The 18,518-nt window shown below is 42.3% G+C and overlaps 2 protein-coding genes across 4 annotated transcripts in view; one reads left to right on the top strand and one right to left on the bottom strand.

The window, feature by feature from the left end:
* Positions 1–8,934, top strand: part of aatka (apoptosis-associated tyrosine kinase a) — a 29,355-nt gene extending 20,421 nt beyond the window's left edge. For 2 of the 3 annotated variants that reach the window (XM_063903321.1, XM_063903320.1), the window contains 9 exons: positions 150–237; positions 356–489; positions 1,295–1,379; positions 1,474–1,595; positions 1,902–2,051; positions 2,620–6,022; positions 6,129–6,309; positions 6,392–6,595; positions 7,264–8,934. In XM_063903321.1, the coding sequence (XP_063759391.1) occupies positions 150–237; positions 356–489; positions 1,295–1,379; positions 1,474–1,595; positions 1,902–2,051; positions 2,620–6,022; positions 6,129–6,309; positions 6,392–6,595; positions 7,264–7,292 (4,396 nt within the window). In that variant the 3' untranslated portion in view covers positions 7,293–8,934. The remainder of the gene's footprint in view (positions 1–149; positions 238–355; positions 490–1,294; positions 1,380–1,473; positions 1,596–1,901; positions 2,052–2,619; positions 6,023–6,128; positions 6,310–6,391; positions 6,596–7,263) is intronic. The other variant, XM_063903322.1, reaches the window with a different exon arrangement.
* A 15-nt stretch (positions 8,935–8,949) lies between these two features.
* Positions 8,950–18,518, bottom strand: part of baiap2a (BAR/IMD domain containing adaptor protein 2a) — a 47,706-nt gene continuing 38,137 nt past the window's right edge. The window contains exons 8-15 of the mRNA XM_063903323.1: positions 16,662–16,904; positions 16,087–16,318; positions 15,329–15,530; positions 15,147–15,215; positions 14,900–15,053; positions 14,601–14,639; positions 10,931–10,973; positions 8,950–10,436 (exon numbers count right to left, since the gene is read on the bottom strand). Of these exons, the coding sequence (XP_063759393.1) occupies positions 10,288–10,436; positions 10,931–10,973; positions 14,601–14,639; positions 14,900–15,053; positions 15,147–15,215; positions 15,329–15,530; positions 16,087–16,318; positions 16,662–16,904 (1,131 nt within the window). The 3' untranslated portion in view covers positions 8,950–10,287. The remainder of the gene's footprint in view (positions 10,437–10,930; positions 10,974–14,600; positions 14,640–14,899; positions 15,054–15,146; positions 15,216–15,328; positions 15,531–16,086; positions 16,319–16,661; positions 16,905–18,518) is intronic.

Below are 18,518 nucleotides of genomic sequence, written 5' to 3'. Positions count from 1 at the left end.
GTCAGTTCACATAAAATCACAGATCACAGCCCTTCAGTTTAAAGAGTAGCACCATGTAGCAATGAACACCTAAATAAATTATTGTTTTATTAATTGTATGTACAGTCTGTGTAAATGTATACCTTGTCATATTATGTTTCCTCTGCCAGAACCCTCCAGCACCCTGCCCTCCTGCAGTGCCTGGCTCAGTGCTCAGAGGTCACTCCTTATCTGCTGGTCATGGAGTTTTGCCCTCTGGTGGGACATATTTATTAAATATTTAAAATGTGTTTATGCAGTTTTTTATGCAAGACTCATTACTTTCTTTCTTGGTTCATTGTTCTTTAATGTATCCTCATTTCCTTTCTCCTCTTAGGGTGATTTGAAGAGCTACCTTCGCAGTTGTCGGGTGGCTGACTCTGAGACCCCTGACCCTTTGATCCTCCAGCGAATGGCATGTGACATTGCCTCAGGGCTTCTGCAACTCCACAAATACAACTTTATACACAGGTGCAGTTTGCCAGTCAGTCCAGCTGTATTTACCTCCATCGCTCTGTATGTTTCTGCTCAAGAAAGAAAACGGAATGCATTCTGCGCCACCTGCTGGTCTCTCCCTGCAACAACATCCTGGTGCTGCCTGAGTAGTTGTCACAAACTCCAGCATCAGTGATTTTGTTGCCGGGGGCGAACCCCTCTCCCTCTCTCTAAGCAGCCATGTGGTGGCTGCCATAGCAACCCATCAGGGGCTGCCAGGCAAAAGAGCTCAATGTGTGGAGGAGGTGGGATTAAACAAAGGGTCTTAGTTTTGCCTATTTCTTTACATGCTCAGATAATAAGAAACATTACATGTACATCTTTCATGATATCATACAAATAATGATGTTGCTAAAAACAATAATCATATAGCTGCCAAACATGTTTAGTGATACTGTGCATATAATATGTTTTAACAACAATTATACAAAAAGTATGATTAAAAACCTCACCATAATATACCGTCTTGGGTTTAACATTGGTAAAAACTGAAAAATAGTATTCATAACACTTCCAGCTTATTGCGACATTAAATGTTTATGGATAAATGTAGTTTTGGTTTGATCATGTTTCATTGACTGTGCCCTGCCCTGCACTCTTTCCTTTTGTAAACCAGTGTGTATGTCATAAGACAAAAAAAAAAGAAATTGAAAATAATCATAAAACTGTTCTAACTTTAGTAGATCCAGAGGGTTCAGGGGCAAAGACGATACATAGAAATAGGTTTGTTGATGCAGCTCAGATGCACTGTATTACATGATAGTTTCCTTTGCTTTGACAGTGACCTGGCTTTGAGAAACTGCCTGCTAACTTCTGAAATGTCAGTTAAGATCGGAGACTATGGCCTTTCTCACAGCAGATACAAGGTCAGACGGTCTAAATGTAATATGTATTGACTGCTTGCATTCTTATTGATCACCCTATCATTACTCAAACATGATTTTTGTTGTTGCTCTATAGGATGATTATTATATAACCCAGGACCAGATTTGGGTGCCCCTGCGCTGGATAGCTCCTGAGCTAATAGACGAAGTCCACGGAAACCTGCTGGTCGTTGACCAAACAAAGTCCAGCAACATATGGTGAGATATTTTAAGAGTGACTACCTGGAAAAATGTATGATTAATGAGATAACACTACACCACCTACCTCACCTTTCTCACAATATAGAAATGCTTTTTAAGATATTTTAAGATACTGTGTAAGATATTTTTCTTTGTGTATTTTTAAAATGGGAACAAAATCCTCAAACTGTGAATAATGAATATTTTACTGTTTTAATGTTTTTCAGTATGCTTAGTGTTTTGTTTTGATCTACTCTGTTATTCATTGTGGAATTACTGTATGTCCATTGCACAAATATAAACACATGTCTTTCCCCATTCCAGGTCATTGGGGGTGACTGTGTGGGAGCTGTTTGAGCTGGGAAACCAGCCATACAGACACTACTCTGACAGGCAGGTGCTGACATATGCTGTGAAGGAACAGCAGCTCAAACTACCCAAACCCCAGCTCCAATTCCCCCTGGATGAGCGCTGGTGAGACAGAGCTGCATGCATTGCACACACATTTGGAGAAAACATACTATACATGCACAGGCTCACACTCAAATTGTTATATATCTTCGTACCACATACATTACCAAGCCTTTAGGCTGACCAATTAATTTCTAACAAGTCAGTGTGTCTTGTTTTTAAAATTGGTTTGTGCTTATGGTGGTGCACCAGCAATATTTCTCTGTGCTAGCAAGGACAGATGATCAATACTTTCCCTATTGTTTATGATCCCAAAGGGCATTGGCCAGCGTAGATTCATTTTTACCTGGGACGCCAGCCCAATGTTGTTTTATTTATTTATTAAATTGTTCTTAAATTAAATGTGCTCAACTGAGGAGCCACACATCCACAAACACACAAACATTCAAAGTGTTGCCACAGAATGCTTACTTCAATGGTTTTCTTTTATATTTAAAGTTCATCTAACAAAAACATTTAAAGTTTTGCTTATTTACAAATGATGTAAAAACCAGTATATTTTAGTAAGTTATTCTGAGCCAGCAGATTTAAAGACAACCATAACTGGTAATTTGTGGCTCTTTCTGTCAAGGTACGAGGTGATGCAGTTCTGCTGGTTACAGCCAGAGTTGAGACCCAGCAGTGAGGAAGTACACCTTCTGGTCACATACCTGTGTGCCAAAGGCTCCAGTGAGGCTGAGGAAGACTTTGAACAACGTTGGAACACCTTAAGACCCAACTTGCTCAGCAGCACCTCCCACACAGTAACATCCACAGCCCTAGCCTTGACACCGACCCCCCCCTCGGCTGACATCCCTAGTCCAGACCAAACTCAAGCGGTGGAGCTGGCCTCCTCTGCCTCATCCTCTTTCCCCCTCCTGGAGCACTTCTCTGACAGTTTCCACTCTGACACAGGGGATGATCTGCTGACCGTGACAGAGACCAGCCATGGTCTGAACTTTGAGTACAAGTGGGAGCAGGCCCGAGCTGAGCAACCCTACTGCTCCTCCTCCACCAGTGGCCAACTTGGCCAGGGGAACCCTTATTACCAAGATATCTACTATTCAAGTAAAGGAAGCACCTCAGAGGGCTGCAAGAGTGAGAGCCTGACCTCAGGCATATCCCCGTCCTATTATGAACCTGAACACCCTGGTGTGGTCCCAGTGTTGAGTGCACACAGCCCGTCTGTCAGCAGTGAGTACTACATTCGCATAGAGGAACCTGTAGAGTGTAACATTAACCTGGATGATAGCATTGTGGACTACAGCCCAGAACCGATGGTGAGCAGCAGAAGGTTGTCTTCCGAGAACAGGACTGGTTCATCCATGGCGCAGCCCAGTGCTTACTGGTCAACTGACAACAACAAATCTTCTGCCTGTGACTCTGATTCAAGCCCCACTGTCCAACTCACCATGGAGCCACTGCTGAGACAGTCATCCAACACCAGCCAAGTAAAGCTAGGCAACTTGCACAACTGCTTCTCATCCAGCCAGAACGACACAGTCTTCTCTGAACAGTCATCGTACAAGGAGCGCCAGCCCTGTCTATCTGAAGTTGAAACATCGCCAAAGCCCCAGTCAAACTTCCTTCATCCAGAGGGGCGTTTAGAAAACCCACGCAGTTTGTCACAAGCGGTCAGCAGCCCCAGCTTAGGGTTCTGCGATCCTTACCTTGAAGCGAGCACAGGTCGGAGCACAGCTAATGACAGCTGCCATAACATGATTGGTCCCCTCAGAAAGACACTACCCATAGTGAACCACATTAGCATTGATGTAGGGACTGACGACGGCCTGCTGGTGGGCCAGCATAGAGGAGACGACATTGAGGATGACCTTTTCTCAGAGGGAGAGGCCACTAACTGGACCTCAAATCATTCAGCAAACAATAATAGCCTGAGCTTTGACGTCAGGCAGACAGGCAGTGGGCAAGACAGCTATCTTGACCTTCAATATGCTGGTCACCCTAACACTACAGAATCATGGTCTTTAACCAAGGCCACCACCAGAACCTTCCACAGCTCCATAGCTTGTGGCTCTTTGGAGGCAAGAGGAGACTCTGGTTGTAACGCTGCTAGCAAGTGCACTGAATTAGGTTCATACATTCACTTATGGCACAAAGAAAGAGACGAAGCTGTCACTCTAGCGGAAAGGAACTCAACTGCAGAAAATCTAAGAAGTATTGAATCTCTTAACAGCTCAAGTATTGCCGCCAGAGGCACAGAGGGTGGGAAAATGGAGGGGAAATATGAAAAACAACTGTTGCATAATGGAGAGAGACTGTACTCTGAGCCTAGGATGATCCCTGAGGCATGTTTTATAAAGTCCCCATCCACATTCAAAGAGCCACAGAATGGTCAAACAGCAGCCTTGTCAGAGAAGCAGAGAGGTAACGTGTGGGAGGGGGTTTCAACAGGAATCTCTGTTGGTCTAGTAGACAAGAGACTAAACTATCCAGAGACATTGGAAAGTAGCGTAGCGTTGGACAGTGGAGTGGGGGTCCGAGACTCCAGTATTAACTTGGTTGAGCTTGGTGACTACAGTGAGGATGATGATGATGACATCACAGATATTACCTCGGGGATCTTTGCTGACTTTAACCTGGATTATGCTGAAGTAGACGAGGAAGAACTAAGCCCAATGAAGCATTTAGAGGGAACTCCTGACTCTGCAGACACACTTAACCTGTCCTCGTCGATGGTAAGCTCCAGTGATCAGGCCTTCAGCCCCGATCCCTTCAATACCCCTGTCCTACCCAAATCCCTAGACAGCGGCTATGACACAGAGAACAACGAATCTCCAGAGTTTTTCTTCAAAGAGCTTGGAGATCCCCGTGGGGGTGAGAGAAGTCCCAGGCTCGCTGGAGAACCTGAACTTGTTCTGCAGGTTGGTTTGGGCCAAGGGGTCTGCACTTCTAAAAGCACCTCAGAGCTACAGTTTAAGGGCCTGACTGATAAGAACCCATACAGGGACTCAGCCTATTTCTCTGACTATGATGCTGAAAATGAAAGGAGCCCTCATGAGGAAGGCCGTAAGTTCTTTGCAGGTCCAAAAAACTGTGACTTTCCCGCTGAAAAATTGAGCTCCGTAAGAGTTGATGATTTTGTCAAAAGGCAATTTAACCAGGACAACTCGACAAACCTGAAACACATCAGGCATTGTGCACTGGTGAATCTCTCAGAGGGGAATGCTAGTTCACATCATCCCCTCCCTAACCCTGGTTTGTCAATGCTGTCACCATTTCCTCCGCAGATGGGTGGTTGCCTGACTAAAGAGTCTGCCCCTGCAGAGGATGACCTAGGGTTGCATACAGAGCACTCAGGAGAAGATCCTTCCTCAGAGCTTAGCTACTCCATCGGTTCTGAAGCCTCTTCCACTGTCCAGGAAGCCTCGGGAAACCACGAAGAGGGGAACAGAAGAGCAGTAGATTGTTCCCCTGTTCATTCTTTGCTTTCCGACTCCACTTTGTCTGACTACAGAGATGAGGCCCACAAAGAAAATGAAAACGGTGAGGGATCCACGGAGGAAGAGCTGCCTGAACTCAATCATGTCAAGGAAGAGACGGAGGACAGAAGGGAGCGTGTGAGGATAAATGAAGAAGATTTTGAAGACATAGACGCAGGGGAATGTGACTCACAGGACAGCTTATGTGAAGAATCCAATGGCCATGTTGACCTGTCCACTTCCTCGTCATTGTTGGAGTTGTGCGGAGAAGATGTGAGGGCTCCGCTGGAGGAGGCAGAGGATGAAGATGACTCAGATGACAGTGAGTCTGATGAAGAGTTGAGGACCTATAACATCCAAGATGAAGACAGTGAGGAGAGTGATGATGATTTCAGCACAGTGCCAGTAATAGTAAGTGACTGCAGCAGGGCACGACATCTCCGCAGCCTCCTGAAAATGCCCACCCTGCTCACCCAGTCCTTCTGTGATGAGTTGGAGAGGAAGAAAAAAGCTGTGTCCTTTTTTGACGATGTCACAGTGTTCCTTTTTGACCAGGTATGACACCTTAATAGGTCTAAATCGTGCAATGTGTACTGTCTGTTTAACAATGACTTTATTGCATTAGAGTTTGTGAGGAATATACTTTGTTTATTAAATCCAGGAAAGCCCCACGGGAGAGCTGGTTGACTTCGCCTTCTCTACAGAAATGGAGACCAGTGCACAGGAATCTTTAGAGGAAAAAAACAATGACTCCCAGCAACAACTCGACCCTGGACTTGAAGCTCAATCCTGTGAACCATTCTGTGTTACTGAAAAAACTGATGGAAAGAACTCAGAAGAGGGTGAGTTTGTAAAGGACAAAGTAATTCCAGGTCATGTCATCATAAATGTACTATTACTGTAAAAGTGTCTGTGTGCATTTAGGTGGGGGATATGAATGGGAAGATGACCTCTTGATTGAGCCCCGCCCGTCCTCACCTGAGACCATCCCTGAGCCCAAGTCCTCACCCATATGCACTTCCAACACTCCTGAGGCTCCCAAACCTGCAGCTGTAGCACTTAACCGTTTTATGGTCTCTCGATTCTCTATCACACATGTGTCGGACCCCCACATGGGCTCAGTAACAGGTCTGTATCAAATTTCCTTCAAACATAATCTGCATGTATAATATTTTCTTAATTTGCCATGAAAATACAAGTAAAAAACAATCCCAGATTTTCAGTAACCCAAAATTTGAGCTGAAATTAAAAATCATATTAACCAAAAGTTGGAGTAAATTCTGCACATAATGTCTTACGTATGAAATGTGGCAGGAAAGAAATGTTGTCCTTTATTTTTGTGTGACTTCTTTACATTGGTTTGGTAAACAAACATCATAATACATCCTGTATAATCAGCATGTTGAGGGATATTTTGGTCAATATTTGAGAGTTAGCAATTTACTGATCCACAGGTATGGGAGTGCAACAAAAAGCGAGCTTTATTAAAAATAAAAGCTGTCACTAATTAAAACAAAAACTGCAGGCAGACAGAGACCAGGAACCAACATCAAGGAAAGAACGACGACGAACTGACAGAGAACACTAGGGAAGACATAAGACTAATCACAAGACAAGACACAGCTGGGGAGGGGAGGTGAAACACAGTAACGAAATCAGGTACAAGAGGGAACACACAGGAAGTAAGGCACAAAGGGAAAATAAATGTCAAAATAAAACAGGGAACTAAACACCAAAACTAAAACCATGACAGAGTAGTCTATGACACTTATTTTCATTTTTTTTTCTTCCTACAGGGAACATTGAAGATAGCCCAAAACATTGAGGCCCCTATGATCCTGACGGGAGGAGGATGAGTCGTGGTCCTTCTCAACACGAAAAAGCAGTATTACTACATTTAGATGTTTGACAGAGTTTTATTTTTTATCAACGTTTGGGGCATCTGGCTCTGGTGCCCTGTTATGAGACAGTGCCTCATATTGTATTGAAAGACCCTCAGTTATTTGCACCTTTTTATTTTGTGAAAAAAGTGATGCTGCTGGTAAGGCAACCCGAGTGAGACAACCAAGAGTGGATATTAAGTCAGATCATATTGCTTGAAGAAAAATGAATCATCAATTTACTACTTTAACATAAAGTATATGACAACAACTTATTTGCTTGATGCAGTATCATTATTGTTGGTAACATTACAATAAAGGTAAGTGAAATTTGAAAAAGAAAATGCAAAAAAGAAAAAAAAAGAATCGACAGGCTTATATCTGCTCCTCTTATTGGCTGCGTTCTTCTATCTGCTTACCATTGATCCAGATGTTTTACAGACTGTTACAGCCCTCATTGTTAGAGCTGGAGAACACTGCTTGATGATAGTTGCATAAGAAGCGATGGCTGATTTCCAAACACAAGATCAGTCCTTTTAACAGCAGTGGGCGGTGGTGTTTCAAGACGGGAGGTTCTGAACCTTAATTTATCCCTTAACCCAAGTCATATCCTCATCATATTGACGGTGGATTCAGTGCGTTATGTTAATGGGAAAATAATGAAAGAAATAAAGGTGATGTTATTCCCTTATTATCACCATCACTTATTCTGGTAATGATAACAGTATTATGTGTACAGTGACCACATCTGTCTGAAGCACTTTGTATGGCCATATATTTGTAGAAGTGATGGCTCCGTCTTCATCTCCCCAAACTTGAATGAAATATCTAAACATGTGAGGTTTCTTGTGTGTCCACAGTGCCAGCTATAGATTCACTTTATTTTGTTGCATATTAGCTATGGTTATATGACATGCCATCAGCAATAGAATAACACCAAAAGTAAGGGTGTTTTAACACAATTGAGCGGTGTCATGCTAATATGCCAGTCATAAATGTTGAATGTCATCTTTATGCATCTTTTCTACGTCTACGTAATGTCATACATAATGTATTCTATTACGTTTGTGCTGAATGCCAGGGTCTGGGGTGTACATAAAGACATTTAAAATATGACAAATCTCACATATTGTATGAATGTTTTATCAATATGTAGCAGGTAGCTTGACTTGAATTACTACTGCTGTATCGACAGCTCCCTCCCCCTCTCTATTGTGCTGTAGCTCAAAGTGCCAATTCAGTTTCCTCTCACTTTGCCTTTTAAGTTTCGCAAAAAGAGAAAATGCAGCTAGTATTTTTGTACAATTTCAAAAGATGCAATCCAGGATATCCATCTCTAAAATTTACCAGAGATATTACCAAGCCTTTTGGCTAAAGTGGCAGACACCTTTGGAGAAGGTGAGGTGGGTTGCTCTATGCACCAGTAGTAACATCATTGCTGTTCCACCACCCCATCCCCCTCACTCATCGCTACTGTACTATCCCAAACAAATAAATCCAAATACTTTTTCCCTTCTTGTTTCTGTGATATTTGTATCTGAATTTATGTCAAAGAACCAACGAAGAACACGTAAAAACATGACAACACAACACATACAAATATGACGTTTCTGCCCATTCCGATTTATTTTGGACAAGATAATTTATATGCACTTTCTGTACAGTACAGATATAATACAAATGGGGACAAAAGTAAGAAATGAAAACAATGAAAGCTATATAAAAAGTACAACAAAAACAAAAATGCAGTTGAAACTTGCGGCCCAAATAAGCTGTTTAATAAAAGCCTGATCATATCTCTCAGTGTAAGGACTCATCCATGGACAATTGACTTTTGATGATGTAAAGGTTGATTTCTTGCAGCCTAAGAGGCATTTTAGCTCACTCACATAATCACGAACAATATTGCCTTTCTGGCACATTCACTTCCATTTCTTTGCCCAAAGATCATACTGTGGATAAATATCTCAGCTCTAAGCTTTTCTCCCAGATGAGTGTATAATACTGAGAATGAACAATTAAAAGCTACAATAATACTGTACCTTATCTGATAAGCTACCACTCCCTCAAAGCTAAATATAAAAAAAGACCCATTATGTATGCACTGGCTATCTGGCAGCTTAGATATTAGTACATTTCTAAAGAGAAGGGAAGAATAGCAAAGCTACTCATGTATGATGTTGGTGAACTTGCACTTTACTAGAGCTTACTAGGCAAAAAAGAAAAGTCCTGACAATATAAAGCAAACAAGGAAAATAATCCTGTTTATATTTGGAGGAATATATATAAAAAACATGTTAAACTGTAATACAAACAATTTTATATAACGATAGTCAATGCTGCATGAAGCAAATGTTAAAAGGAATGATAGAAGGCACAGTTCCCACATTGAAAATATGGGTTTACTGTATCACAACTAGTTAATATATAGAACTATATCACTTAACAAAATAAGAATTATAGTTTAATTAACAACTGACCAGGTCTAGCTATTTGTGACAGCAACCAATCAATCAACACTTCAGTGCATATTATGCACTAAAAACTGTCAATCATATTTCCCCTCGGGCCCCACTTCAAAACCTAATGCAGAGTATGCCGCAACTGTTCATTCATGCAAATAATCCTCAAGTGAAATTTACAGTGTATAATGTAAAAGAAATCCCATAGTTGAAGTGCAGATAAATAATTATGTGACTGCATTAATAGTTAAAAAACTATAAGCCATACCTTATCCACAACTGGCATGATCTAAAAAAATAATACATTTACTCTCACACTTGCAATTGGATGTTCAGGCTGAGACATTCAATGTATGTGGAACAGTTAGCAAAATAATTATGATAAGCCAGAAATTAACCAACACATTTTTACGGCAAATAAACTAAACTCTTAGCAGTGTAACAAACTACATGGCCTTCTAGGGATAAAACACTCAACTCAAATGTACCAATGGTGGCCATTTTCCCTCTCCCCTTTAGAAAAAGGGCTCATTAGTAGAAAAGGGGGCATCAGGCTGCTAGTAGAAGATGGGTGCGGATCGGTCATCAGTGAAGGTGGGCCGGAGGTAGACCTCCAGGGAACGATCACTGTGGGGAGAGGAGGGGTGAGACAAGGTACAGTGACAGTTAGGACTAAGACATGACAGAACTTACAGAGATATATGGTCAGCTAACCACACCCACACAAAACTGCCTTCCCATAATTTCTTACAGTAAGTTGAACAAACGGTTACGGTATACGTTAGTATTCAAGCAAGCATGTGATGAGAAAACGGAAATATGAGGGAAAAAAAGAACAAAAAACGTTTGCTATAAGCATGCAGGCAGGGTTAGTTTCCGTTTATGATACTGTGACAGACAAGAACATCTAAGTGAATTCCTTTACAACCCAAACCCCTGCTGGACTGACAGAATAATTGCTGCCACATCCTTGGAGGCCAAAGGACAGTAAGACCAGTGATTCCCAGCAACCTACTGAAGCCAGACAGCCAATGACAGAAGCAAGAGAATCAGGCAGTAATAGAGAGAAGAGAAAAGGAGAAAAGGGATTGGCTGAAAGGCGATGGAGGCTGGTGACTTACGGAGGTCCTGTTCCCTCAGAATCGGGACAATTCTGGACCCAAACTGGAAGGTAAAGAGAACCTTTGGGTTTGAATGGCTCATTGCTCAGATCATGCATGGGTCACATTTTTTAACGACACTGCTGGTTAGTCAGGTGCAAGATGGACAACGTGTAACTGTTAAATATGATTAAAATGACGGATGCAAAACGGAAGTACACTCTTCATGCGGAACATGCCACATACTAGATGCTCTTTTCATATGGCAACTCTATCAGGAAAAGTGTCTGCATTTTACTGCCAATGCAGTTGACAGGCTGCTGCTCTGAATATGGGTCTGCAAAATTCTGTGCATTATCACATCTATAAAACTAAAAGAAAATGCGTAAAATACATCCCAAAAAAGGTAGGCAGGCAGAGTTCAAATACTCACAATTTGTACACAAAACCACACACACGTACACATTCACAGTCTTTTGATTCATATTTTTCGCAGTGAGATAGAGAGCACTACAGATGCTATAGGTGTTACGTGGGGAGGGGTAAGGATGGAACTGCATGCTTGGAACACAGCTGTGGCCTGAAATGATTTACACAAATGTAGCAGTTTTGGAAAAAAACAAATCAATTAATTTAAACATTTAACATTTTACTTGCAAACAAAAGGTTCAACAAAACTGAGAATTTAATTGTCACTGACAGAACAGATTTCTCGTCAGACCAGATTGTTTATTAATATATAGAGATATGTTTTATTTAGAATACCTTTGTAAAAAGTCACCATACATTCAAGGTCAATTTCAGTATCACATTTTCTGGTTTTCCTCCACAGCATGCATAAGATAAAACACTTCAACTAAATCAGTAGTTTCTCATTGATTCTCGAAATACTTTTTTTTTTTTACAAGGACAATACTTTTTAAAAGAAAAGACCAAAAACTACATAGCCACTCAGGGAATACAATCATAAATAACACTGAGAGCTGCAAAAGCTGTGGTTGTCAATTAACCTAAAAACTAATTCACAGCTGTTATGGAGGATACTCAACAGAAGATAAAAGACCTTCCAAACTCACTGTAGCTTCAAAGAAAATACCAGTGAGGCTTTTTTATTTTTTCTTCAAATTTCTGGCAGTAAGCTCAGCCAACAATGGCAAAAAGGTTTCTGTGGGGCTAATGGTCGGCATTTTAAAAATGTTTCCTGTTTTTTGCAATGATCATATTTCAGTACAATTATGTGGACTGAAGGAAATAATATATAGATTTATATATAATATATATATATATATATTTACTGTATATTGTTGAAGCTCAGTTAGAAAATGTGCCTCATTGCAGATAAAGTTTGTGTTTAATAGGAAAAAAAGAAGCAAAGTAAGGCAAATATGACACACGCCCTCTGGACAGAAAATTAGCACTGACAAGGAAGCACAGCGCCACCTGCGGGATCTCTCAGAACAGAAATATTCTGCTGCACAGCCTTACTTTGTAAAAAGCTATTTTTTTAGCAAGTGTTGTCGGGTGGGAACTCTATTATACTGGGCCCACGTGTGCTTAGAAAGGCCATTCAGCCAGTGGCTTTAGTACAACGACATTGAAGTCTTGGCACTTGTACAGTACATGAACATGTCCTTTAGTTTGACAAAATGACACAACCATGTACATGCATGAAAGACAAGCAGTAGCAAAGGCAGTCTCTTGAGAGATCAGTCCGTGATGGTGGACTGTGATCAGAGATAGAGTATTCAGAGTCCATATCGCTGCATGCCGAGCAGGTAGGCCCCGCTCGGGCTCTCTCGCTCAACGCAATCCTCCACCCACCAACCGCTACTGTCCACACCAACACCAGCAGCAGCAGCACCCGGGACGGACGGAGGGAAGAAAGGAGGGACCCGAGGAGGAAGAGAGGACAGAAAGGAGGGATGAAACTGGCCTCTTCCACTTGGAGAAGGGGTGTGTGTGGAGGCAGAGGAGGAGAGGTGGAGACAAGTGGACAGGAGGGAGGCTAAGAGGAGGGAAAGATGGGGAGGAAGAGGCCCCTGTGCTATCCGGAGCTGTCTGTGTCTGTCTGTATGTCTGTTCTCACACAGTCGAAATCAATTTGCCATCAGGACTGTCACTGTGGAACAAAGAGAGAAGGAAGCTTGCCAGGTCGGACACACTCAGAGGGAAATGGAGAAAGACAAGACAAGTACAAGGTGGCAGGGTAGAGTTTTGGTGTAGGTGGGGTTTAGAAATGGACTTTGCCCCACCTACAGCTGCAACTCCAAACACCCCTGCCGTGATCAGGAAGATTAACTTCCAATTCCCTCATCAACAATTTGAAATCCAGATATGTTATGCTGGTTTGATATTACTGCCCATTTCATGCAGTCTAGTGAATATTTGTCACTGAAAAGTACTACTGTGTGTTGATGAGAAAATCAAGTCATCTCCTTAGCTGGAGGGACGTAGTGTTAGATTAGTCTGGTGGGGTGAATACACCCTGCAGCACAGTGATGTCTCACAATACTGATACAGAAAAAAACACATTCAGAGCAGACAAGAGTATGTATAACAGCTTGACACTGGGGCCAAAAAGCCCCAGGCTGACAAGCGGTGATGGCTGAGATGAGATCAGCATGAAGTCTACTGTCACAACATGTACTCCACCAAACACCAATATGATTGCACATTGGCAATCTCACACACACACACACACACACACACACACACACACACACACACACACACACACACACACACACACACACACACACACACACACACACACACACACACACACACACACACACACACACACACACACACACACACACACACACACACACACACACACACACACACACACACACACACACACACACACACACACACACACACACACACACACACACACACACACACACACACACACACACACACACACACACACACACACACACACACGATGTACTCCCTCATTGGATAGAAACAAAAAGTCACACAACTCTGGTGAGTCAGCAAGGATTTCATTGGATAATGGTTAAAATATACTGCGCGATGAGTACTCTGACAATAAACTAAGACACTGATTCCCCTAGGCTGCAATTACTACTTTAAAGAGCAATTTAAAATAAAAGTAAGGTAAAAATAGTTCCTAAAAATTAAGCAAGGAGGAAACGACAAAGATCCCATGAGGTGGGGATGTTAATGCTACACCAACATCTAGATCACAACTATATTTCCATTTAGCTTTGAAATTCTCAGTCAATAAAAGAAATGCACAATCTTCAATAACAGATAAACCATGTCTACTCATATCTGTCCAATCATTTGTCCTCTTGTTCTGGATCTGCATTCAGGTTTTGGACTGTTTGCCAGACAAAACAGGTAATCTAAGATGGGGCCAAGAAATTGTGTCGACACTTAAAAAGAAAAAAAAAATGGAATAATTATAATGTTTACTACAAAAATGGGGTTGATTGTTTATGTAGTATTTAATTTGGACACTGCCTATGTTAAGCAGTTGCCTTGCTGTCTCTTGAGTGTTCCAGCATGCAGTTACTCAGGTGAAATGTTATTTATTTAAGGGTCTGCTTCTCTTCTTCTGATAGTCACTTCTTCCAAAGCTATCCAAACGATAGAATTCAGATGCTAGCAGCAGTCATATTAGTCATTACTATGACAGTAGGGTAGAAACAGCACTTACCTTGTGGCAAAGCGGCCCGTCATAGTCCTCAATTGCAGGCTGGAAAGATAAAAGTAAAATGTTTGACTTTGTTTGCTTGTAGGCCTACAATTAAAAAAACCAAAACTGCTATACTTGCATTCAAACACTAGGAGGCACCAGAAACTGAGCAAAAATCCTCCATACAGTTACTGCAGGATTACTCATATCCAATTATGCAACATGAGAGTAAACCATATGGGGGCTACAAATTAAGTGAGCAAGAGTAACAAGTGTTTGTGTGGTGTTCACAAATACTACACATGTCAGATTGTTCCTACCTGTGTGCCGAAGGCTGCCATGCTGTAGGGGCGTGGGCGGGTCTGAGCGAGGCTCTGTGCCAGCAGTCGGGCAGTCAGGCCATAGTCAGGTGTGGGCACCGATGCATCACTCTCCAACAAGTTCCCTGTGCTGCTACTTTTCCCATGGTGTAAGCTAGATAGGCAAGCAAACAAAAAGGCCTCAGACAGGGTCTCATTCTGGTTCGTTAAATTGACACACAGTTAATGATGGAAAAATGCTACATACTTCACTTTGAGCTTCTCGCTGTCACTTTCAGGCAGCACACGTGTGTAGGAGAATGGAAACCAGCCACGCCTAAAAAGAGGGAACACCTTGTTAAACTCCACATTCACTGGATCTACATGTGCAACAAATTTGTATGCAATTGCACTGTATTGACACAGGCAATGAACAATCCTTTTCCTTACATCTTGTTCTTCTCATTCTCTCCATAGTGCCAGCCATCGCGGGCTTCAGGCACTAGCAGGGTGATTACATCTCCCTCAGAGAAACTGAGCAGGGTGCCGTTGTCACCTGCAGCGTGGGAGAAGATGGCCTGGACACGGGAGCGCCCATTCTTTTCCAGGCCTGCTGCCATGGAACTGGACCTGGGCAGAGTCCGTGTCTCTCCTTCAATGTTTGCAGACAGAAATAGTAGTCAGTGACATGAAATCTATTAAGAGTGCAGAGTACCACATGCTCTGGACAACCAGAGGCAAGATTTATAATATGTATTTTTAGGCACTATCAGCAGCCAGGGATTTAAAAGGTAGCATTTTCTTATTGTGCTTCTGAATAGCATTTGTATAGATCCATCTACCACTGCCAAATTACCTGATACTCTGGGATAATCACATAAACAAATGAGACTAGATGATTGGTTGACTATCTCATGCCAACATTTCTTGTAAAGGCGGTTTGAGTCTGCTGCTACTTCTCCCTTCTCCTCCTTTGTGACATTTAGAGCAGCAACTATCAACTGCATCACTGTACTTTAGCATAGACATTGGTAAGGTATAGTCCCAAAGTCATAAACTATTGACATGATATTGAAATGCTCCTCTGGGTATCTTTAATCAAAAAGACAGGAACAGGTTTGAGCCACAATCAAATATTCCGCTAGTGATTATTTTACTGCAAGGACTTCTGTTGTTAATTAAGGTGTAGCAGTGTTAAGACATCTTACCCACGGGGTTCTTATTCTTGGTGGGGGCTGCCCTACGGACAGGAAGGGTGTTGGAATAGACATCGCTGACCTGTCTCTGGGGCTGGGCCTGGGACTGGCCCTGTGCCTGGGTCTGGGGAGATGACGGCCTGACTTGGGACACGGATATAGTCCCTCCGTCAGTCCAATATTCCTCCCCATGGGCTCCTGTTGTCCCATTTACCATGGACATACCATCGGGGCCCATCAGCCTCTGAATTAAACAAGCATATATATATATATACATATATGAATAATAAACTGTGTAAATGGCATAGCGTTGTAACTTGATCTGAAGTGTAGGGAGTGTTCATCAAGTGTGTCGGATGATATGCTGCCCAGCATGAAATGTTGACTAAACAGCTCAATGGCATCTTCCAGAACTACAATTCAGTTCTCTCGATAAGAATAAGGACAGTTTCTGTTTAAGTTATAAACAGTATTTGTAGTTATAACTGGTATATACAGTAAAGACACAACAAACCAAGAGCACTGCCTTATGAACAAAGGAGAAATAATACCATAATAATATAAACAGACATATTTTTTTAACTCACCGCTTGGTGACCTAGGCCACTACCCATAAAAACAGCCAGCTCTGGGGGCACAGGAAGAGGCGTGGCCCCGGGGATAGGGTCTGAGATGACCAAGTTGGATTTGGAAGTATGGAGGGGGCTTGCTCCCCCAAGGCCTGCAGAGCCCATCTGCTGGGCCAAGAGCATGGCCCTCTCTGGCAGCTTGTTGGGGTCTGAGCAAGCCTGTTGCCACACTGGGATCTTCTGGGTCAGGAGGTCTTTACCCTTGAAACAGGAAGAAAGGATTGTAGAAACACAAATAATGATATTTATGTTGCTGCGTTGTGACCAGCGAGTTATTTTTTCTTTGTTGTTTCTCCTAATCTCTAAAGAAGAAAAAAATCAGTTCTCAAAGGTTTTTTTCTCGCACTGTATCCTTGACCACTGCCCTTTGCAAAGGTATGATAATGTGCCGCGTGGGTGAGGCAGTGGGACAGACGAACATACAAGTCAGCTGCCCACTGCAGCATCTCACAGCCTGTGGACACGGCTGTTCTTTCCACAATCACAGAACTCATGGATGATCAGCAATCCACACATTTCTGTTTTCACATTACAGTACCATGCACACACACAACATTGTCCCTTTGTATGTGCACATTATAAGCTCTCATCATATATCACACACACACACACACACACACACACACACACACACACACACACACACACACACACACACACACACACACACACACACACACACACACACACACACACACACACACACACACACACACACACACACACACACACACACACACACACACACACACACACACACACACACACACACACACACACACACACACACACACACACACACACACACACACACACACACACACACACACACACACACACACACACACAGGACCCTCTGGGAGAGGGTTCTTCAGTTTGCTGAAGGTGAACTCTTCCCACGCACACCACCATCCTGATTAATGACTAGACTCCATGTTGAAAAAAGAAGCGGCAGCACAGTCCACAAACACACACAGACACAGAGCGAACCAACTGTCCTCCTTCAGCCACATCTTCAGGCTGGCAGTTCCACCCACCAGTCATCCCAGGAGACTGATATACTTCATTACCCAAGAATATCAAATTCTTGGGTAATGGATAGTCCTACATTTGCAGCACACACAGACAAAAACAAGCATGACAACAACATCCTTGTTAATAATGCTCAATTACTTTTGATGGTGTCACATACAGTAGAGTGAAATATATTGTGATTTAATGGTTCTTTGCTTTAAATGTCAGCGCCAATGTGAAAATAGCAAGGGAGTATATTAACATCCAATAGTGAGTGTTGTAAACAAAATGGGTGAGAAATAGTTTGTTTTTCTTGTCCTGTTGTTGAGAACCCATCTTTCTCTACATTCATCATTTCGATGCCTCTTCCTGTTAAAGTCTTTCATGAACTGAACTAGTAAGGCATTTCTCTCCACAAAAGGTGACCAGACACATGAAGGTGCAGTGATGGATTACATCTTAAGATGTGCCAGTCAGCTCGGAATTGCCTACAGTCTTAATACATTTTTTAAATGAAGAGGCCCCCTGTGAGCTGTGGAAATAATGTGACTGTGAGTTATATATATCTCCTATTATGTTCCTTTTGCTGAGCAATGGTCCACATGTTGACAGTTGGGGGTAAGTAGGCTAGAAACGACACAACAGCACAAAGGGAATCAGTACAATTCTATGATTTGACCAACAAGCTCTGCATATGTTGCTTTTTGACAAAAAGGACGGAAAATGTGTTCCAGATTAATCCAGAGAGCAAAAGTAATGAAGACCATGTTGAGCTCAATGCTGTGCGCACTGCAGATAGAT

This window comes from Eleginops maclovinus, chromosome 16 (genome assembly GCF_036324505.1).
Source record: "Eleginops maclovinus isolate JMC-PN-2008 ecotype Puerto Natales chromosome 16, JC_Emac_rtc_rv5, whole genome shotgun sequence".
NCBI lineage: Eukaryota > Metazoa > Chordata > Actinopteri > Perciformes > Eleginopidae > Eleginops > Eleginops maclovinus.
This window is presented reverse-complemented; position numbering and strand designations above follow the sequence as displayed.